This window comes from Dipodomys ordii, unplaced genomic scaffold (genome assembly GCF_000151885.1).
Source record: "Dipodomys ordii isolate 6190 unplaced genomic scaffold, Dord_2.0 Scaffold22, whole genome shotgun sequence".
NCBI lineage: Eukaryota > Metazoa > Chordata > Mammalia > Rodentia > Heteromyidae > Dipodomys > Dipodomys ordii.
Window position 1 is genome coordinate 7,738,585 of NW_012267238.1, and position 19,994 is coordinate 7,758,578.

At 45.8% G+C, this 19,994-nt stretch overlaps 1 protein-coding gene across 3 annotated transcripts in view; it reads right to left on the reverse strand.

The window, feature by feature from the left end:
- The window catches only part of Tenm4 (teneurin transmembrane protein 4), a 420,724-nt gene extending 401,837 nt beyond the window's left edge, over positions 1 to 18,887 (reverse strand). For 2 of the 3 annotated variants that reach the window (XM_013014006.1, XM_013014005.1), the window contains exons 1-2: positions 18,609 to 18,831; positions 14,328 to 14,601 (exon numbers count right to left, since the gene is read on the reverse strand). In XM_013014006.1, the coding sequence (XP_012869460.1) occupies positions 14,328 to 14,601; positions 18,609 to 18,831 (497 nt within the window). Of the gene's footprint in view, positions 1 to 14,327; positions 14,602 to 18,608 lie in introns of all 3 variants that reach the window. The other variant, XM_013014004.1, reaches the window with a different exon arrangement.
- Between the last annotated feature and the right edge of the window lie 1,107 nt (positions 18,888 to 19,994).

A 19,994-nucleotide genomic window follows, 5' to 3' on the forward strand; every position in this document is an offset into this window, starting at 1 on the left:
TTTTCTTCCTTTCCTTGAAGGTCTAGAACTTGGTGCAAGGTATTCAGAGGGTTTGGGAGCTATGGAAATCCTGGACTCTAGGTCTCTCTGGAGTTTAGCTGATAGGCAGTACCAGCACTTATGGGGAGATTATGTCTGACCTGTGTGACAGCACAGACAGGACTCTTGGAAGATTGTGCCTTGCCTCTTACATTGTCAGCCTCATACCTTTCTCCCTTTGCTAATTTTGCTTTGTAGCCCTTTGCTGTAATAAATCTTGAGAGTCCTGCTCTCTGCCCAGCCCTGTGAGTCTTTCCAGCATCTCACAGACTTGCCCAGACTCAGGATATCAGTTCTAAGGTCCCTGCCAGGGTTCAGAGTCAGGTGGGGACTCAGATGACCTAGCCTGAGATGATGCTGTTATTTAGAAAATGTCATGTATAGAAGGGTATTGTGACTTCTTAAGCTCTCTGCAAATGTGAATAATAATGGCCAAGCTGTTAGGGGCACTGTTGAGGACCTGTTAAAATCTAGCTAGGGAAAAAGTGTCACAATATTTTCTTTTCCAAACAAAACCCACTTTTTAGCATTGCTAACTCCAGTGCGGATACTTCAGCATTAGTGAACGATCAAAGATGGTGGATGCAGTTAGAAAGGACTCTAACTCCTTTGGGCTTCAGCCGTTCCTCTCTTGGCTGCCAGGTGAGAGGAATGTGAGGTGCCTGGCTTCTAACTGTGGTCAAATTCCTGCTTTACCTATTTGATTTCCTACCTGAAGAACATTTCACAGTCCGCTTCACACACAAGCCGGCTCCCCTCCTCCCGTTTCCATCTTTACAAACAGCTGGAATTGCAAACCATTTCCCTTTGTAGATACCATGCTTTGAACCACGGTTTGTTCCACACCCTTATTGCTTCCTTGGAAGTATACTGGGGAAAGCAATTTATTTTGTAGTTAAGGTACTAGAAAACTAAGCACAGCAAAGTCATTTAGGAGCCAGGCTGTAGAGGATGATAGGTGGAAAGAAGATTCCTCTTCAGTGTTTGGGACATAAAGGGTTTTGGCTATTTATCTCAGGGGCTGTATTTTGTCTGGAAGAAGGTTCTTTCCTACAGGGCTGACTGGGAGAAACTGGTTTGAGGAAAATTAGACCTGCTAGAAACCTTTGTATAATTGGCCCTGGAACCTGGGAATTAGCTCTGGGGCTAAGAGCCAAGCTGGCAAGCTGCCAGATGGAGGGATAAATAGCCATGCAGGGTGTGTGGAGTCAGGGTCCTGGGTGGAGTCCTATCTCATCACACTCCAGCTGCAGCATCCAAGAGAACTTCTAAACAACAACGAGGCAGATAGCTACCTCAAAGGCAGCTGCAGCTATTAGACAAAATATGAAAATACTTCTTAAAGCATGAAGCACTAATTAATAACAACATCATGTCCTTGTAGAGCACTTCCGGTGTGCCAGACACTATGTGAAGTGCTAAAACTCTCTTCACCCAGTTAACTCTCACAACTGCTCTTTGGATACCAGAATGATCCCTGTTTCACAGATATGGAAACAAAGGCAGGGCAAGATTAAGGGACTTGCTTTGTATTATAAATTGACACACAGTGAAAGACTTGGGGTCTGAATTATGTGTGGGTCACTAGTATTTTTCTGGAGGGGCTGGTCTGGAGTATTAGCATCTTTTTTTTTTGGTCTGGTCGTGGTCCTGAACTCTGGGCCTGAGTGCTGTCCCTCAGCTCTTCAGCTCAAGGCTAGCGCTCTACCACTTGAGCCACAGTGCCACTTCCAGCTTTTTTCTTTTTGCTTATGTGGTGCTGAGGAATCGAACCCAGGGCCTCAGGCATGCAAGGCAAGCGCTCTACCACTGAGCCACCTTCCCAGCCCATATTAACATCTTTTTAACACTCAAAATTATATCAACAGTCATCTGCTCCAGTAGTGTTATCTTCCAGTCTCTACAACTGGTACTATGGCCTGTGGTAACAACTTTGCATTTAGACAGTCTTGGGTTAGGTAGTATTTGGCTCTGGAACTTTCTGGCTGGCAGGTTACTTCAACTTTTGAGGTCTCAATCTCATCATTTATAATCTGATAGGCAGATCATAGCAATTACATAAAAAAGTACAGTTCTACTACCTGTCCTTGCAAATGTATCATAAATAGCAAACATTAGTCTTGCAATTATTGACAAATAGAATCAAAAGAAGTGGAGAAAGGGGCAGGAGAATGAGGCAGAGTTAAGAGGGAGGGAAGGAGAGAACAACAGTTAACAATGGATTTGCTTACAGCTTATATACCTCTATCAGATTCTTTTGGGAGAATCTGCTAGACCCTAAGCTACTTCTCCTCCTTAGCTGTACTTCACTTTCCCTTACTGAGATTACACTCCCAAATAAGGCATCTCTCTTACACTTTCCTCAAGGTCCCATTTCTAAGAAAGACTCAGGTTTATCAAGAAAAGATATTACATATACAAGCCAACACACACACACACGCACACACACACACACACACACACACACACACACACACACAAGCAAAAGCAAACTGATCATTAGTGGGTAGTGGGTACTATGAAAGATCATTAAAAATCTAAATTTAGCAAGGGAAGGACCAGATACCATTGATGAATCAAGATCATGTTTCACTGTTCAGGGCAAATGCATTCTAGAAGTAGCTTCGAGCCAGACCTCTCTGGTAATATTCTGTGGAAGCACTTGCAGTTCAATAGTAAAGGGACTTCTTGTCTTCTCAAAAGTGATTTACCCTCAATGTATGTCTTTACCATTACTCCCTCTCGTCTTAAGACTTTTCTGTGGTGTATTATTGACTTCCGAAGAAAGGCTAAGTTGGGGCCAGTCATTCAGAACCATCACCCACCATCATAGAACCCAGATTTTTCTCTGTTCCTATCTCTTTTTATTCCTTCAGGCTCTGCTAGCTCAATAGTTTTCTTCACCCTGGCTAAGTCCTCATTGGAGAAAACTGGGCTTGCCACTGTTAGAAGAGTTTGCAGAGAGTCTATTAGTTAAGTACAATAAAGAGGCTTTTTGGTGGCTTTTTCTCTGAGCCCACGGATAATCATGGCCACCCCCCTTGTACTGCACCTCATGTTATTAAACCCATGTGAGTCCCTAAACTCTTTTACCCTTGGTTTCCATGCTCCTCTCCACACTGAAGTCAAAGGAAGGGCAGCCATATCTATGTGGTGGCCCATATCTATGTGCTGGGGTTGATTAGTGCACAATTAAATTTGTGGTGAGCCCCTCCAGTTTGGGGCTTGTCCTGATTCCCTTGTCACCATGCCTACTGTCACCCTAGGGCTTGCTAGTTAGTTACTCAATGGCCTTTTACAAAGGAGGGTAGTAGGGAGAAGACGGAGTGTTAGGTCCCAGAGCCTGTCTTCTTTCATGGAACCCAGATAAACTCTCTCAGTAAGAAAGCCATAGTATGGCAGGCTGGCAGTTGTAGTAAAACTATCATATGAATCATAAATCTTTTGAGCTAAAGTGGCTCATGTCTACAATCCTAGCTAGCTAGTCAGAAGGCTGAGATGTAATGATTGATATCAAAGCCAGTAGTTGTAGATAGAGACAAGAGATTATTATATCCAATTAACCAGAAAAAAAAACAGAAGTGGAGGTGTGAAGTGGTAGAATACCTAGTCTTTTTTTGGGGGGGGTCCAGTTGTGGGCCTGAACTCTGGGCCTGGGCGCTGTCCCTCAGCTCTTCAGCTCAAGGCTAGCGCTCTACCACTTGAGGCACAGCGCCACTTCCGGCTTTTTTTTCTGCTTATGTGGTGCTGAGGAATCGAACCCAGGGCCTCAGGCATGCAAAGCAAGCGCTCTACCACTGAGCCACCTTCCCAGCCCCAGAACACCTAGTCTTGAGCAGATAATGAAGAGCACTAACTCCCCAAGTTCAAGCTTCAGTACTGGCACACAAATTGTTTTGTTGTGAGCTGAGAGATCCTATAGGGAAGGAAATTAACGTTTACAAGATTCACCCATGTGCTAGGTACCTTCTTTCAATCCTTTTATAAATGAACATCTTTCTGTGTACAAAAAGATAATTGAAATAAAAAATTCACAGGGTAACACCTAGCTTACAATAGGCCATATCTCCTCTCTTCTGTACTCTATTTTATTATTATTTTCAACAATGGTACTGAATTGTACAATTTATTTCATAGATGGACTGGTTATAACCCACAATTTCGGAAAGAGTGTCCTGGTTCTTGTGTACAATCTCCTGCTCCCATTATAACAAGTATATTTCTATGTTGCAGATGAAGCAATTAAGACTCAGTCAGCAGCTTCAGAAATGTGTACAAAATCACCTGTATATTTGGACTGGAATTCTCAGTGTAATCCCTCAACCCATTTCCTCCCAAGGTACTCCTACTGCCTGAGATTCCCAAGACCCTCTTTGGTTGATGGGAAACAAATGCTTAGAGAGAATTGCTTAGTCCAGGGTCTTCAGAGGACTGGTGAGGAGACTAATACTAAACTAGATTTGTCCCTGGATGTCACACGTTGCACTGGAATTGTGCTCCTATTTCCCCACCACTGGTTATTCTCCTTCTCCAGAGTCATCCTGGGTTAGATAAAGTTGAAGCGTGCTCTCCCTGTACAAAGCTGAGCTTACTGGAGGGGGAAAACACCTCTCACACATCTTTTGGAAAATATTTTGTCATTGTGCACATCACTGCTTCCACTGGAATTCAGTCATGTTCGCTCAAATTAAAAGCAAAATTCTTGTTTGCTGCACCTCTCTGCACACACAGCAGGTCTTAACTGAGTTTCAAGAATGCAATCTATCTTAATTTAGCATGGCTTTGAGTCTCCTTGCCTCTATTTCCTGCTTTTTCACTTCAGAAGCAAAGTGTGGCTGGATTAATACTGGTCACAGAACTGGGCCAGGACATATAGCAACATCAGTAGCTGCCATGAACTGGGTCCTAGATCACAGGCAGCTCTAGCAGAAGTGGTGCTCTGGAGAGGCTGCCCTGGGACACCCTTCACCAAGAAAGTTTAAGTCAGACTGAGGTACGGCTGAGCAGGATGGGCTGGAAATACAGCTAAAGGGAAGGCAACATCACAACAAAACAAGACCATGTTAAATGTCTCACGTGGAAGAGAAGGCAGCAAGGTCAGAAACCAAGATGATAAGCAGCAGGATGGTATTAGGAACAACCCATCACCAAACTATGAAGTACAATGAAAGAGTGTGGTGTGGACTAGAGGCTGAAGGCCCATGTAACTGGGCTGCAGTGAGCTGTGTGCCAGGTGAAGGATCCAGTGTACATTCCTTCTGCTAGAGTAGAAGGAACCACTATGGTCATAGAACCTGTGGACTGAGGTCATCTTCAATCCTGGGGGGAGCAGGGAAGAGAAAGCTCTGGCTTAGATGCAACCCTGGCTGCTTGTAGGCTTGCCCCATGTGAACACTCTTGTTTCCTGGATTGCTGCAGTGGTCCCTACTTTGACCTTTGTTCTCTAGAGTTTACTCTCAACTGAGCATACAGAATGATCCTGGTTAAATCTTGGTTAGACTCTGTCTATCCTCAGTCAGAGCCCTCTGTGGCAAGACTGGTTACAGTCTGCACATACACCCATGTCACCTCTTTGGCCTCCTCCACCCCTCCAGGCATTACAGGCTGGGCTCCTTTGCTGTTGTGCAGACAAGGCATGTATTTTCTGCTTAAGATCTTGTACCTGCCCTTCTGTCTGCCAAGACCATTTTTCTTTTGGTAAAGCTTTGCTCAAGTAGCATCTTCTCCTGGAAGTCTTCTCTGGCTACCTCACTTAAAAGAGCAGCTCTCCTCCTTCTGTTTCCAGAATGTGTATCATCTTTAAAAGATCCCATGTAATAGGTTCTTAACTTGTTCAACATCAGTCTTTACAACAAAATGTAATCTCCATAAGAATGGGATACTTTGTTGGTTTTGATCACTGCTGGAACCCCAACACTTAACATGATACCCAGAAGACAGCAGGTACTCATAAAATAAGAGACAGGAAAGACACTTCAAATACCATCCTTACCTAGCACCCTCTTCCCACCACACATGGTTACACAGCTTCAAGGGACACCCCTTCTATTTGCCCACATAAATGTCCTTTCTTCTCTTTAATCGGTAAAAAGTCCTTCTCACCTCTCAAAGCCCAGGACTGACTCCTTTTCAATGAAACCTCAGCTACTTGCTGGTTGGACTTTCTCTACTATCTGTCTTTTCTTAAGTAGGTCACAGTTTGAAAGTATCCTAGTATGATCCTAGTATAATCAGTCCTGACAAGCTATGGGTTCAGTTTATTTTCTGGACTATTATTATTTTACTTTTATTTTTATTCTGCCAGTCCTGCAGCTTGAACTTAGGGCCTGGACACTGTCCCTGAGCTTGTTTTGCTCAAGGTTAGCACTCTACCACTTGAGCCACAGTGCTACTTCTTATGTGATACTGAGGAATCGAACCCAGGACTTCCTGCTTGCTAGGCAAGCACTCTACTATAAGTCACATTCCCAACCTATTTTCTGGATTATTTTTTAACACTGACAAATTTATTCTGTATACAACTAAAATGAATCTCTTAGATCTCATATCTTTTATGAATTACTCTAATAAAAACGTTTCTTCCAAACAGTACAAACTAGAGTGTTTAAGAAAGATAATGGATACTGGAGTAGTGACAGATCTGGCCTTCTGTTAGTTTCTTATATGTTATGGAGACCAGAAACCTGACAGATACAACTTCAAGGAGAAAGGATTTATTTCCAAGGCTTCAGAGGGTTCAGTGCATGGTTGCTTGGTTCCATGCACTTGGCCAGCATATCACGGTGGTGAGAGAGTTTGGTAGAGGAGGTTATTCATCTCATAGAATACAGGAAGCAGCGAGGAAAATGGGAAGAGGCCAGGGCAAGATATAGACCCTGGTAACCTGCTTTCTCCAAGTAGGCCCCACCTCCTGCTTCCCAGCACCTTCCACTAATGCATATCACATTATGCCTTAATAAGGAATGAAGGGTAGGTCAGAGCCCTTAGGAGCCAATCACTTCTTAAGTGCCTCATCAGCTAGCAACCAAGACTCCAGTACAGGAATTTACAGGGGGACATTTCATACTCAAATCATAACATGGCTCAGACCTTTGCTCTGCCACGTACTAGCTGTGTCCCCTCCAATAAATTTCTTAACCTCTCCAAATCTGAAGGCACAGACGTGGAGAAATAAGAACAGGTTAAGAACCAAGGGGCTTATTATCGCTAAGGTCTCTTCTAGCTCACAGATTCTCAGATGGTCTGACCGGACCAGGCCCTTCCTGGCCCCCTCTGGCCCTTAGGAGTTTATGTAGACAACTCTGCCCAGTAGGAAACTAATTCCCTAAAAACAGCAGGTGCCTCAACATTCCTCATTCCCAAGCAGAGGAATGTGGGGTTGCCCCTAGCCAAGCTATTCGATTCAAGTTTCTATTCTAGAAGATGGTGTCCCTTTGGACAATAGATTGGGTGGCTGAAGCCCTCCTACCATTTGGAACTTAGTGACTTTCTTACAGATTTTTAAATGAACCTCATGGGTATGGGTATGGAGCTGGGGAGGGAAGAGGGTAACTAGAGTAACACTAGCAATGGCTCTTATTCTCTGTACTTTGGGGATAGCTGCATCTTCTATGAATTTAGACTTGAAATTAAAAATTTGGCTGTCTAATTAGGTTAACTAATAATTTCCCTTTTGATACCAGGCTGTTTGATGATTTGGGAACAAATATGACTCTATTCATCGGTTCTCTTCTAAGTGAATTTTTTGATTGGCCTTTGGAATAAAAGCACAGTAATTTGTTTTGTTTTGTTTTGTTTTTTGGGTCTGGTCGTGGGGCCTGAACTCTGGGCCTGGGCGCTGTCCCTCAGCTCTTCAGCTCAAGACTAGCGCTCTAACCACTTGAGCCACAGCACCACTTCTGGCTTTTTTCTTTTTGCTTATGTGGTGCTGAGGAATCGAACCCAGGGCCTCAGGCATGCAAGGCAAGCGCTCTAGCACTGAGCCAACTTCCCAGCCCCCAGAACAGTGATTTTTCACAGGTTCCTAGACTCCTGGGCCCCTTCATGCCTCCAAGCCCTGGCTCAGGCAATTGCCTCTCCTGGGAAGGCCTCTCTCCATCTACCACTTAGTGAGATCCTTCCAAGTGAGGTCCTCAGGCCTGGGTACACAACAGGAATGGAGTGAAGGATCGGGCCTCTGCACCCTCTGGGCAAAATGGAGGTCCCCTGGCTGTCACCCAGAGCTAAAGTAATTAACATCAACACCTAGCATGAATTCAGGACTAGCTTGATCAGGATGGCAAAGGCTCCAGCAGACATTTCAAGAAAGGGAGATGGTGTTCAGTGTGTTTTATAATTGTGAAAAACTAGAAATCACATGGAACACTTTAACCAGTTTCAAGTGTACACCTTGGTGGCATCTCTATATTTACATGTTTGTTCTATCACTACCAATACTCATCTCTAGAACCTTCTTGTTAGCCCAAACTAGACCTCTGTAATCATCAAACAGTAACTTCCCATTTCATTATCCCTCTCTTAGCCCCTGGTAATCTCAGGCATATGAGTTTTGTTTGGGGTTTGCTGGGTTTTTATTTTTTGGAAATTCTAAGGGGTTTGAACTTGTACTTGGCCTTGTACTTGCTAGATAAGTGCTCTATTCCTTGAGCCATACCACCCACAGCCCTTCCCCCTTTTTTTGTTTAGTTATTTTTCAGATAGGGTCGTGTGTGTGTGTGTGTGTTGGAATTACTAGCCCTAACATGTTTTTTAAATTTTATTTTATTGTAAAGATGCTGTACAGAGGGGTTACAGTTACATGAGTGAAGTAATGAGTACATTCCTTGTCAAACATTGTTACTCCCTCCTTTTTCTCCTATTATCCTTTTTCTCCCCCACCTCCCCACCCCACAAGAAGTTGTCATTTCTAACATAGTGTCTTGAGAGTATCATTGTTGCAATGGGCCATCCTCTGTCCTTGTTTCAGCATTTTGTTATTCCCCTTCCCCTCCCCAAATTAGAAAAATGTATATACAAGACACAGGGTACCAAAATCAAATACAGTGACAACGGTGGATATACCATAGGGGGAAGAACATCCAAAAGAAACAAAAATATCACATACTACATTAAAAACAATAACAACAAAGAAAAACCTCTTGTGTCCAGATCTTGGGGTTCATTTCGCTTAACATCATCTTCTATGGTCATATGTAAATAGCTTTTGTGCTTTTATGCTCAACTGATAAGATTATCCTAGACGTATACTAATTATTGCAAATAAGGGAAACCATGGGACCTATATTTCTTTGGGTCTGGCTTACTTCACTTAATATGATTTTTTCCAAGTCTTTCCATTTTCTTAAGAATGGGGTTGTGTCATTCTTTCTGCTGGAAGCATAGAATTCCATTATATCTATATCTGTATCTATATATATATATATCACATTTTCTTGATCCATTCATCTACTGAGGGGCATCTGGGTTATGGCATATTGTTTTGTAAATGAAGGAACTCTGGCTCAAACAGGTACAGGGACTTGTTCAAGATCTCAGAGCTAGGACTGATACAACTAGGATAAGAGGCCAGGTCTCTTTGGTGGGTTCAGAAATGAATGTTCTTTCCAGTCTTGTGACACCTCTGCTATAGTCCAGGGCCACCTCCTCGACTATTCATCTAGCTTCTGCCACTAGAACAAAACAACACATGGCATCCTGAGGAACCTCAGCATGGCCATAGCACAAAGTGCAGAATGAAGCAGAAGCAGAATGAATCTATAAGAGAGACATGGTGTCATGCTGACCCTGTGGCTGGGGATGCAGCTCCTCTTCCAGCATCAACCTCCTAAAAGCCATTTACTGCATGCTGACTGTGTGACTGGCATGCCAGCTTCTTCTCATTGCTCCCGGCCTGCTACCTGCTAACCCTCCTGCCCAGCAGGCTCTCTCTGATGCCCAAGGAGGAAGATTTATGTTTACATTACCCAGTCAATTTTGTATTTATTTTAGATATTAAGCAGTGACATAAAAGCTGCTGACATTAACCTTCAGGGGCAAAAATTGGCTTTAATGGACCCCATAAAAGTTATTATTGATGGCAGCTGCATGCAGCATCCCTGTGACCTCAGCAAAAGCCTCCACCACCGTCAATACTGTTGACAATTACTATTGATGGATACAAGGTCGTATGTGGAGGCAGGGTCGATGCTCTGGTGGATAGAGGTTGCTGGGGTTTATGCTTTGCATTTCCTATTTATCCATCTGCATCTCTGAGGACCTGGTTGTCCAACATTGCTGGCCTCAACCGAGACCTCCAAACTCTCATTGACTCAAATGGAGGTAAGCAAAGGGCCCAGACTATAGAGGAAGAGAGACCTGAGTTCAAGTCCTAGCTTGGCTGACATAGTGACTTACTGTCATGTCAGTTAAACATTGTGGAGGGTCAGTTTTACTATCTGGAAAATGGGAATGCCAATGCACTTTAATGGATTAAAGGCCATTGTGTATCTGTAGTCCTGGGCTCTCAGCAGAGATTCATGACTTCTCGTATTCCTCAACACTGGCCCTACGATGATGTGCTTTGTAGCTAACACAGCCTGTGGAACTGGGCCTTGTTGTGAAAGAGGGATCCAAGTTTTCATCAAAGGAAAAGGAAAGAGAAATGCAGGGGGTGGGTAGGATGGGAAAGAGAATCAGATGGAGTAGAGGAAGATGAGGAGGTAAGAAGGGCAGGAAGAAAAAAGGAAGAATGAAGAGAACCAGAATCTCCTTATGGAGATGTGTGTGAATGCACGCATGCTTTCCCCAGAGCTGGCTTCTAACCTTGATCCTCCTAATCTCTGCCTCACAACTAGCTGGGATTACAGTCTATTTGTAATCCCCCTTGTAATGAACAACTTTGCCCTGGCATATTGTTTTGAAAATGAAGAAACTGTAGCTAACAGAGGTGAGGTAAACTTGCTTAAGACCTCAGAGGTAGGACTGGTACACCCAAAATATAAGGCCAAGATCTTCTCCATTGTCCAGAAGCCAATTCACCTAGACACGGGGCACCAGGCACATTCTTCATCTCTCTGAGCCTCTGTTTTACTAAGCAAGAGTGCTATGAACCTAACCAGTGAATGGTAAGAGGAAACAAAGGAGGAGGCAACAATGCTTGATAAAAAATGCACTCATTACCTTGCCCATGTAATTGTAAACCCTCTGTACAGTATTTTCACAATAACATAATTATAAAAAAAAGAAAGTGATCAATTCCTGTGGTTGGTGTAATTTAGAATGTCGTATACCAAAGCCATTATGTTATTTTCCAGCTGAGGCATGCAGTCACCATGGAGGTGTCAGGTTGGAGTCCAGGTCTGGAAGGATGCAGAGGTCAAGGGTACTTTGATAGACTCCCTTCCCACCTCCTTTGCATGTTGATTTTCCCAGAGTATAGCTGAACTTTGTGTTCCATGGTCATGTATGGAATGGGCAACCAAAGAGAGATCAATGTACCCTTCCTTCTAACAAAGGCTGAGCCTCTTCATGCTCATCTGATGTCATTATCACCCAACAGAGGCTTAATTCAGCTCTCGGGAAATACACAATAATGTGGGTGGTGTGTGCCTTATTCTGTCATGACTTTATGGAAAATGATCATTTGTCACCATAGCAAGAAATCTTCAAAATAACAAACAACCTGAACATTTTGCTATGGAGAAAATTCACCAGAATAACTAATGCTAAACCAGTCCAGATTTTAGAGTTATGCAGCCCTGACTGTAATCCCATCCTGCTAGCTGGGTGACTTCTGCAGCCTCTTTGGGCTGTAGCTATGTTTTTTTTTTCCTCCATGCAATGGAGATAATAAAATTCTGCTTCAAAGTGTTACAGGAAGGGCAAATGTGATCACATAGCCAAAGTGCTTAGCTCTCTTCCTTGGTGCTCATAACCACCAGCAGCTATTAACTCTCAGTGCTGTTATTACTTTCATCTTGTGGACCTTTTTCTTATGTATGCCTGTACTTAGAACAACAGAATCCCAGGTCTAGATGAGAGCCTGCAGGTTGTTTGGCTCGGCTATTACTAACTGAATTAGAACACTGGTCCAGCCAGATGCTCTGAGAAGGAAAGGTCTTGTGGTACAAGAGAAGGGAAAAATGCTGTCTTAAGCTGGCAGTTTTATCTGCTAACATATACAGTAGCATCTTAAAGGCTCTGAGAAGTCCTGCTGAAGAGAAACTGGTTTAAATGGATTTAGTCCAGTATTTTCTCAGGACTTGGACCAAAAAATACTTTCCTATTTTGTTCAATAAAAATTCTCAGAAGATGATAGACGCTGACTTCATTTAAACTATACTTTCTAGGAGAAAACGGAGGGGGACCAAAAGGATGTAATTCACCCAAATGCCACAACACAACCCACTCTCTCTGTGCCAGGTTTGGTGCCAATTTGGTAAGCTGGTTCAGTGCATGGAGAGGTGGGGGAGAGATAACCCATTGGCTCAGCCTGGGTCTTGATGGGAGCTGGGAGGGAAAGCTTCTCCAGAGGCTGAGAGGTCACTGACCCCATAGACTGACTAGGATGAGAGGAGGTAGCAGGTCCACCACAATGCTACCCAGGATCTGCCTCTTTCCTAGCTCCAGCAATTACACAGGCTACCTGGGAAAAACCTGAGGCAGGGATGGCAGCATAAATAGTTGGATGTGTAGTACCAGGTTCTTTAAGGGGTTGAGTTCCCACCTGACCCTTAAGCTGATCTGGGACTTTGGTTTTGCAAGTTCACCTGGAGTCTCTCCTTCACTCTGTCCCTGGAATCCCTGGCAGAAATCATTAGGCTCCAGACATGGGAGCTGGGAGCCAGTAGGGGGCACTGTGGCTTTCCTTCCCAACACCATTCCCGTGCCCCTGTTTGGAGGGGGCGGGGTGGATTCCAGGAGCTCCTGCAGACCCCCATGCTGGGCTTCCTACGGGCAAAAACTCCTAGGCCTTGGCACCCTCCTTAAGTTGTCCCTGCCAGACCCTGGCAGGGGCTGATGCATACAAGATGGGGGATACTCCTAGTGGCTAGAACTCAGGTGGAGCTTCTTGGAGATCTGCTTCTAAAACTTCTTTATCCTGGGAAGAAGCTGTGTATTAGTTACCTTCATTTTCTCCCACAGTTTCTCTAGGCCTTGGGAGACAGGGCTGCAGACATGAAACTGGCCTAAGGGGTCTGAAGCCAGTCCCCCCCACAAAGTCAGGCAGAAGCTGGGGTGAAACCTCAAGCTTTTACTTTTTACAATTGACTTATTTATTTGTGCTACTGGGGATCAAATCCAGGACCTTGGAGATGTGGCTAGGCAAGCACTCTACCTTGACCTATGCCCCTCATCTTAGAATTTATTTTAAATTTCCTTTTAATGGACAAATAACTGTATATTTGTAGAGTATATTGTGGGATATTTTGATAAATACATACATCCATTGTGGAAGCATGAAATCAAGACAATTAACATGTCTGTCACCCCATATTCTTCATTTGGTGGGGTGGAGGGTGTGGGGACAGAGAGAGAATTTAAATCTCCCCTTTTAGCAATTTTGAAACAAAGCTTGAGCAGCCCTACTCTGAAAAACTGAAATGCTCTGAAATTCCAAACTTTTAAGCACCATGTAGGATTTTCAGATTTTTGGATTAGTGATGGCCAAACAGTAGTTTATATACAAGTATTACCAAACCTGAAACACTCCCAGTTTTTACCCCCACACATTTGAAACACTGAATACTCAGTTTGTGCTGATACATGTCATTACTGCAATCGATCCTGAAAATTTATTCCTCTGAACAAACTTTGTATCCTTTGACCAATACCTCCACTCTCCAACAGCTCAAGTTTCAAGTTAGCCTGAAATGACACTTGGATTTTAAGCCATTCTCTGATCAACATAAGACACAGAGTCTGACAAGGTCCTTGGAGATTGCCCTGGACTTCAGAGCACTTTTAGCTAAAGAATCTGTGAGAAGATTTTGGAATAGGTGACCTGGCTTGACAAAATCAGCTGTGGGGGATGGGTTGCCATCATCCTACCCCCATTGCTTCCCCCCTCCCCCACCATACACATAGGAATCAAGAACACCATAACACAGCCCCTTAGCACTTCCCTAGAGGTCTATGACCACATCTCTAACAGATCACTGATAGGGAGTATCTCCTATGACTGTGCAAAAGTCAGAGCCTTTCGACCACTGAGAGCAAAGCACCTTCCACAATGCCCCAGTGATGGAGCAGCAAATCAAGATTGTAATTAAAGCCCCAGCCCTGAACCCAACACAGGCCAAGTGGGCCACTCACCGGTCTCCGTGTTCTCGTGCTCCGTGTCGGTGAGTGTGAGGTTGGAGTTGGCCCTGCTAGACAGGCAGGAACTGCGTCCTGACCGTGTGCTTCGGCCCCAAAGGCGCACAGGGTGCTCGGGGGACAGAACTGTGTCAGCCTCCAGGTCTGCATCAGAGCTGGCCCCCATGGAGTAGCCACAGTGGGGGAGTCCAATGTCTGTCCGGTAGAGGGTCCCATGAGGTGGGGTCACCTCGCCCAGTCCAAGCTCACGCAGGGTGAAATTGGTGCCTGGGAGAAGACAGAGTCAAAATGGTCAGTGTGCTGGGAGGAGCACCTTGTCTGGAGCAAAGCCCCCCAGCTCAGGATTCATGGCTGTGTTTTGAACTCATGGTGGTGGTCAGTTCCAGCAATGACTCCTAGTGTCTTTCTACCAGCCAAATTATCTGTGTCATCTTTGTTATTTTAAGACAGGTCCTTACTATTTAACACAGGTTGGCCTCCAACACGTGATCTTCCTTTTGCCTCCTAAATGCAATCCATGCCTGGCTTAGGCTCTGGATCCTTAAAGTAGGCTCAAATGTCACTTTCTCTGGGAGATCTTCCTCAAATCCTACCCCTGTGTAGGTGTCAATGCCAATTCTTCCCAGATCCCTCTCAAAGTCCTTGCACAATAGAGTTGTCTTGTTCCTTCTGCTGCAGGTGACAAGGTATGGTACAGTGTCTTGCTTATTCTTAAATCTCTGCACTTGGGGTAAAATTTAATATTCAGCTCAATAAATGCCTGCTAAGTTGTATGGAGAGTCTAGGATTCCTCTTTCAGGGAGGACTATCAGCAAGCCCAGCAAAGGGCAGAAGCCTGGTTAATGGCCTGGATTGGCCAGGAACCAGAGGTCCTTTTGGAGCTGTTTAGGAGAGCAGAGCACAAACCAACTGGCGATGTAGATATAGGGCACACAGGCTGCTTCCTCGCAGCAGGTAGAGTGTGATAGAGAATTAGCAGAGATGGGTTCCTAAGAACAAGAGAAGGCCCAGAGCTGAGGCTGGGGCAGGTGTTAGGGAGAATGCACCCTGGAGTTAGGGTGTGGGTGCTTTCATGGGACATACGAGCTCTTTCCTTCTGTCTGTGTTAATTCAGTGTCTACTAAGGGACAACTTCTCCTATGTGGCTGCTATTCCCAGGCATATCTTGGGTGAAATGGATGAGAGGACAGACAAAGACTGTAAGGTCACCTTCCAGTTAAACAGATGATCTGGGAAGTGAACTCATGTCAGGTGGCATGCGCATTGACACAAACTCAAGCTAGCCCAGGGGCTTTACTGAGATGCAGCCCTGAGTAGGGTGTGGTGTCTGGCTGTACAGCTCCCAGTTAGGCGGGGGAGATTTAAGGGTGAAGATGAAAGTAGGGAGATCATGAAGAAGGTTCTAGGAGCATAGAGGGAAGATGTAACCCAGGAGTGGGAGTTGAGAGTAGAGCAGGGAGAGATGACATGAGAACTGAACGAGACAGAAGAGGTGGGTCCTCATGATTCATGGGGACAACCTGTGAAGGCAAGGGAAATGGGTCTCCCCAGAAGGCCCAGGGAAGCCAGCACAAATGGCTTCATAACAACGTCTCCCTCCTAGCCAAGCCTTTGCAACCTGGGGAGGAAGGGCCTCACCAACTGCTATTATGTACACCACACACCTGTGGCAGAGTCAGTGCTCGGTAGAATTTAAGTGAGCACAGAGACAGACTCACCCTGGCAGGCCCTTGGAGCCTCCATGAGAGGAAGCAGAAGGGGAGGAGAGACTGAATGGGACATGGCTGTCTAGAGAGCTAGCAGGAGCTGTGGCTCAAGTCTGCTGCAGTCACCTTCGACTTGTCATGAAACATTTCTTTTCTGGTAAGTAAGCATTTAGTTGGTGTGCAAGTTCCCAGATTCTTCTAGCACCTCCAGCGTCCCCCCAGCCTCTGTGCTGGCAGCTCTGTACCCTTCCCTTCCCACTTCCCTGCCTCCAACTTCCCCAAGATGCAGTTTCTAAATAATAAGGTCAAAATGGGCCTTCAGGCCAGTGAGCTGAGACTCAGCCCCTCTCCTGGGTGGTTTGAAATTCTTTCACCGCATGTGAGAAGACCTCATGATCTCTTGGCTTTAGACCTTTTGGCTTCTTCCCTGGGCATAGGTTGACAGCCCACCTCACTCAGCCTCTGGCTGTGTAGTTCTGGGCTGGTGATCACCTGAGCTTCAGTGTTGGTTTGTTTATGGTACTGTGGTTTGAACTCACAGTCTTGCACTTGCTGGGCAGATATTCTACCACTTGAGTTACACCTCCAGACCTTTAGTGCTTTAGTATTTTTTAGAGAAGCTCTCATGCTCCCTCCCCCCCGCATACACACACCTTGCTGGCACTAAGAGGATCTTGATCCTCTTAGATATACACCTCTCGAGGAGCTGGGATTACAGGCATAAACCACCAGGTTTGGCCTGTTCTTGTCTCTAAAAGGGGGTAATAATCTATGCCTTGTGGCCTTCAAAGGGTTTTTGGATCCAGGATGGCAATTTATAAGCCACTCTGTACATGACTGTATGTGAATGCTTATTTGCTCTTTACAAAGACCAGAAAGAACTTGGGGTTGGAGGTATAGATTAAAGGTAGAATGCTTGCCTAATAAGCTCCAGGTTCTGAGTTCAAACTCCAGTACTATTATCATTATCAACAACTACAATCCCAGGATGGGCTCCTATTCTGAGCCTCATGTGCTCATATAGGTTATATCTGGCCTAGGAGAGCTTTGTCAAATATAGACAGGACAGAGCTAGGGGAATGCTTTGAGTAATTTTCTCTTTTCCCATCACCAAGACTTAGAGGTGACAATGACTAGTGGGTAGCATTTATGAAACATCTGCTTCGTGCCAGGCACCGATGTCAGGTGCATTATTTACAGTCCTCACTCATCCTCATGCTCACTCTACTATTAGCTACTATTATCCCTTTGCACAGGTAAAAAGGCTGAGAGTCATAACAATGGCAGAGCCAGGATTCAAATCCAGATCTGTCTGATGCCAGGGCTTGAGCTCTTAATCAAAGCTTGGGAAGAGCTGGAGAGCCCTCATTTTTCAAGCCAGAGAGGCAGCTAATGGGACAGCTTTCATGTGGATCCAAATCTGTGGGAGGAAATAGAAATGAGGTCATGGGTGGGGTGTGTGTGTGTGTGTGTGTGTCCTGCTCTTTCCCCCCTGTGATCTTAAGCAAATGATTTAGCCTGGGGTAATTGTAAAAAACAAATAGCATGATCAAAATGTTGCCTGTGGAAGGGGAAAGAGCAGGCAGAATCAGGGCTGGCTTTCATACATTCTGAGGACCAGTCACTTGCCAGGCCTGGAAGAGGGCTTGCTTAGGCTCTGCAGGCAGAAAGATAGAAATATCTGAGGCCCCAGTAGGGCTGGGCCATGAGTGAAGGGTATGGACAGACAAGGGACACAAAAATGTCTAGGACAGACAAGGGACACAAAAATGTCTAGGAAGAAAAGGAGCTGGGAAGCTACCCCCAAGTGCCAGGGTCAGGGCCTCAATGTCAGGACAATATAGATACAGTGCAGGGCAGAGGTGGCTCAAGGCTGCAGAACTGGGTATAAAGTCATTGTGGTAATGGCCAGAACTGGACAGTGACAGGGGATGGAGAAGAGGGGTATATTGTTTGTTTTCTCCACCACTTAGGAGTTATCTCCAGCCTTTTTGTTTGCATTTTGTTGTTGAGACCAGGCTTTGCTGGCATGTATATCCATGCATCACCATGGCCGGCAAGAAGGATTCATTTGAATGGTATTCTAGGACAGCTCTAGGTTTTTAGTGATGACTGTATATAGAAGGCAAAAGAGAGACAGTCAAGGTGTTGAGATTATGTTCTGAATTACGTTTCAAGGTCAAATCATCTCAGAAACATCTTCCTCTCAAGGTCTCAGAGTTTGACACACACACCAAAGGTGCTAAGAATATGCTTGTTGAATGACGAAACACCCAAAGGAAGAACCAACACTTAGCTCTGCTTAGCAACTTAAAGAAGTCATCTCATGACATCTTCAAGATGAAGGCAACAGAGAGACTCCTACCCACCAACCTGACTCGAAGAGGGTGCCACAATCGAGTCCTCCCCTCCACCCCCCTCTTCCCTTCTCCCAGACTCTGCCAAGCCACGGAAGGAGAGAGCAGCAACAACATGAGGATGAACCACAGGCCAGGCTTTTCCCAGACCAAAGTCCCCCAGTGGCCCCCCACTTTGGCTGGCCCCGTGCGCCCTGCGCGCGCCCCTCACCTCCGCGGCAGAACTCCTCGGCCTCCTGCGGCACCATGTCCTTGACGCGGCCTCCGTAGGCCAGGCGGGCGTCCTGGTCGTAGGCCTTCAGGGTCTCGCTGGAGCTATAGGACTTCTGCGGGGCTTTGCCCTCCTCGCTGTCGGCCGACGAGCTGGTGTAGCGGCGCTCAGCGTCGCGGCGCCGGGTCAGCGAGCGGTAAGGCTTCCGGTCCTTTACATCCATCTCCTCCAGCCCCGGGTCCTCTGCACCCGACCGTGTCTGCTCCTCACTCAGGGCCAGGGGGTCTGGAACGGTGGGAAGCAAGGATTAGGGGGTGGGCTCCAGCCTTTGGGGAGGAGGAGCGCGAAGACAACGCTGAGGGGTGGGCCTGGAGCGCCCTGCCTGCCATGGATGTGATGAGGAAGGATCCTGCTCCACCTCCACCACCACCACACCACCACCACCACCACCACCACGACGCAGGCCCCTGCAAGTCGGGCTCTGTCTGCTCCTTAGCAGTCTGGGTACCCAGGAGCACTGGATGCTAATTGTCTAGACAGGAACTGAACCTGTGTGGTTCCCAGCGTATCCCAGCCTGGATAGGGGCTGACTTAGAACTCCAATGTGTGAGAGAAAGCCAGCCTCCCCACACCCCACCCACCATAGGTGGCTTGCTCATACCTATAATCCTAGCTTCTGCAGGAAGGGCTGACAGGAGGATTGTAATTCAAAGCCAGCCCAAGCAGGAAAGCCCATGAGATTTATGTTTCCAATTCACCACCAAAAAGCCAGAAGTGGAGCTGTGTGGTTCAGGCGGTAGAACATCAGCCTTGAGTGGAAAAAGCTAAGGGACAGCACCCAGGCCCTGAGTTCAAGCCTCAGGACTGGCACGCACGTGCTCACACGTGAGCACACACATGTGTGTGTGCACACACACGCGCACATGGAATTTGTGAAGTGAATATGCAGGCAGGAGGGGAATCACTTTGCATAAATGATCTCAAAAACTACTCACATGACTCCAGACGTTACAATGGTCACCATCCTCTTTTGGATTCAAAGCACAAGTAACCAACTCATACCACCACCAGACTGTTGTATGAACCTTTGCTGTTCATCTGCTTCCACTCACTAGGTGAACTTCCAGACTATACTCACTGGTGGGTTCTCACCCATGAGCCACAGCACCTGAACCTAGGGCTGGTGCACAATAGTCACCTAGTAAACACTTCTTGAAATCAGGCAGCTCACCAACCTCCATCTGACAGACAGAATTTGAAACCTTGCCAAGGTTATCTAGGTAACAAGGAAACAGCCAGAGCTGGCTGAGTTTTTCCTGTTCTGTCTCCCAGAGACTCTAACTTGCTCTTAGTGCATACAAGAATCCTTCCAGCAAGATACAGATT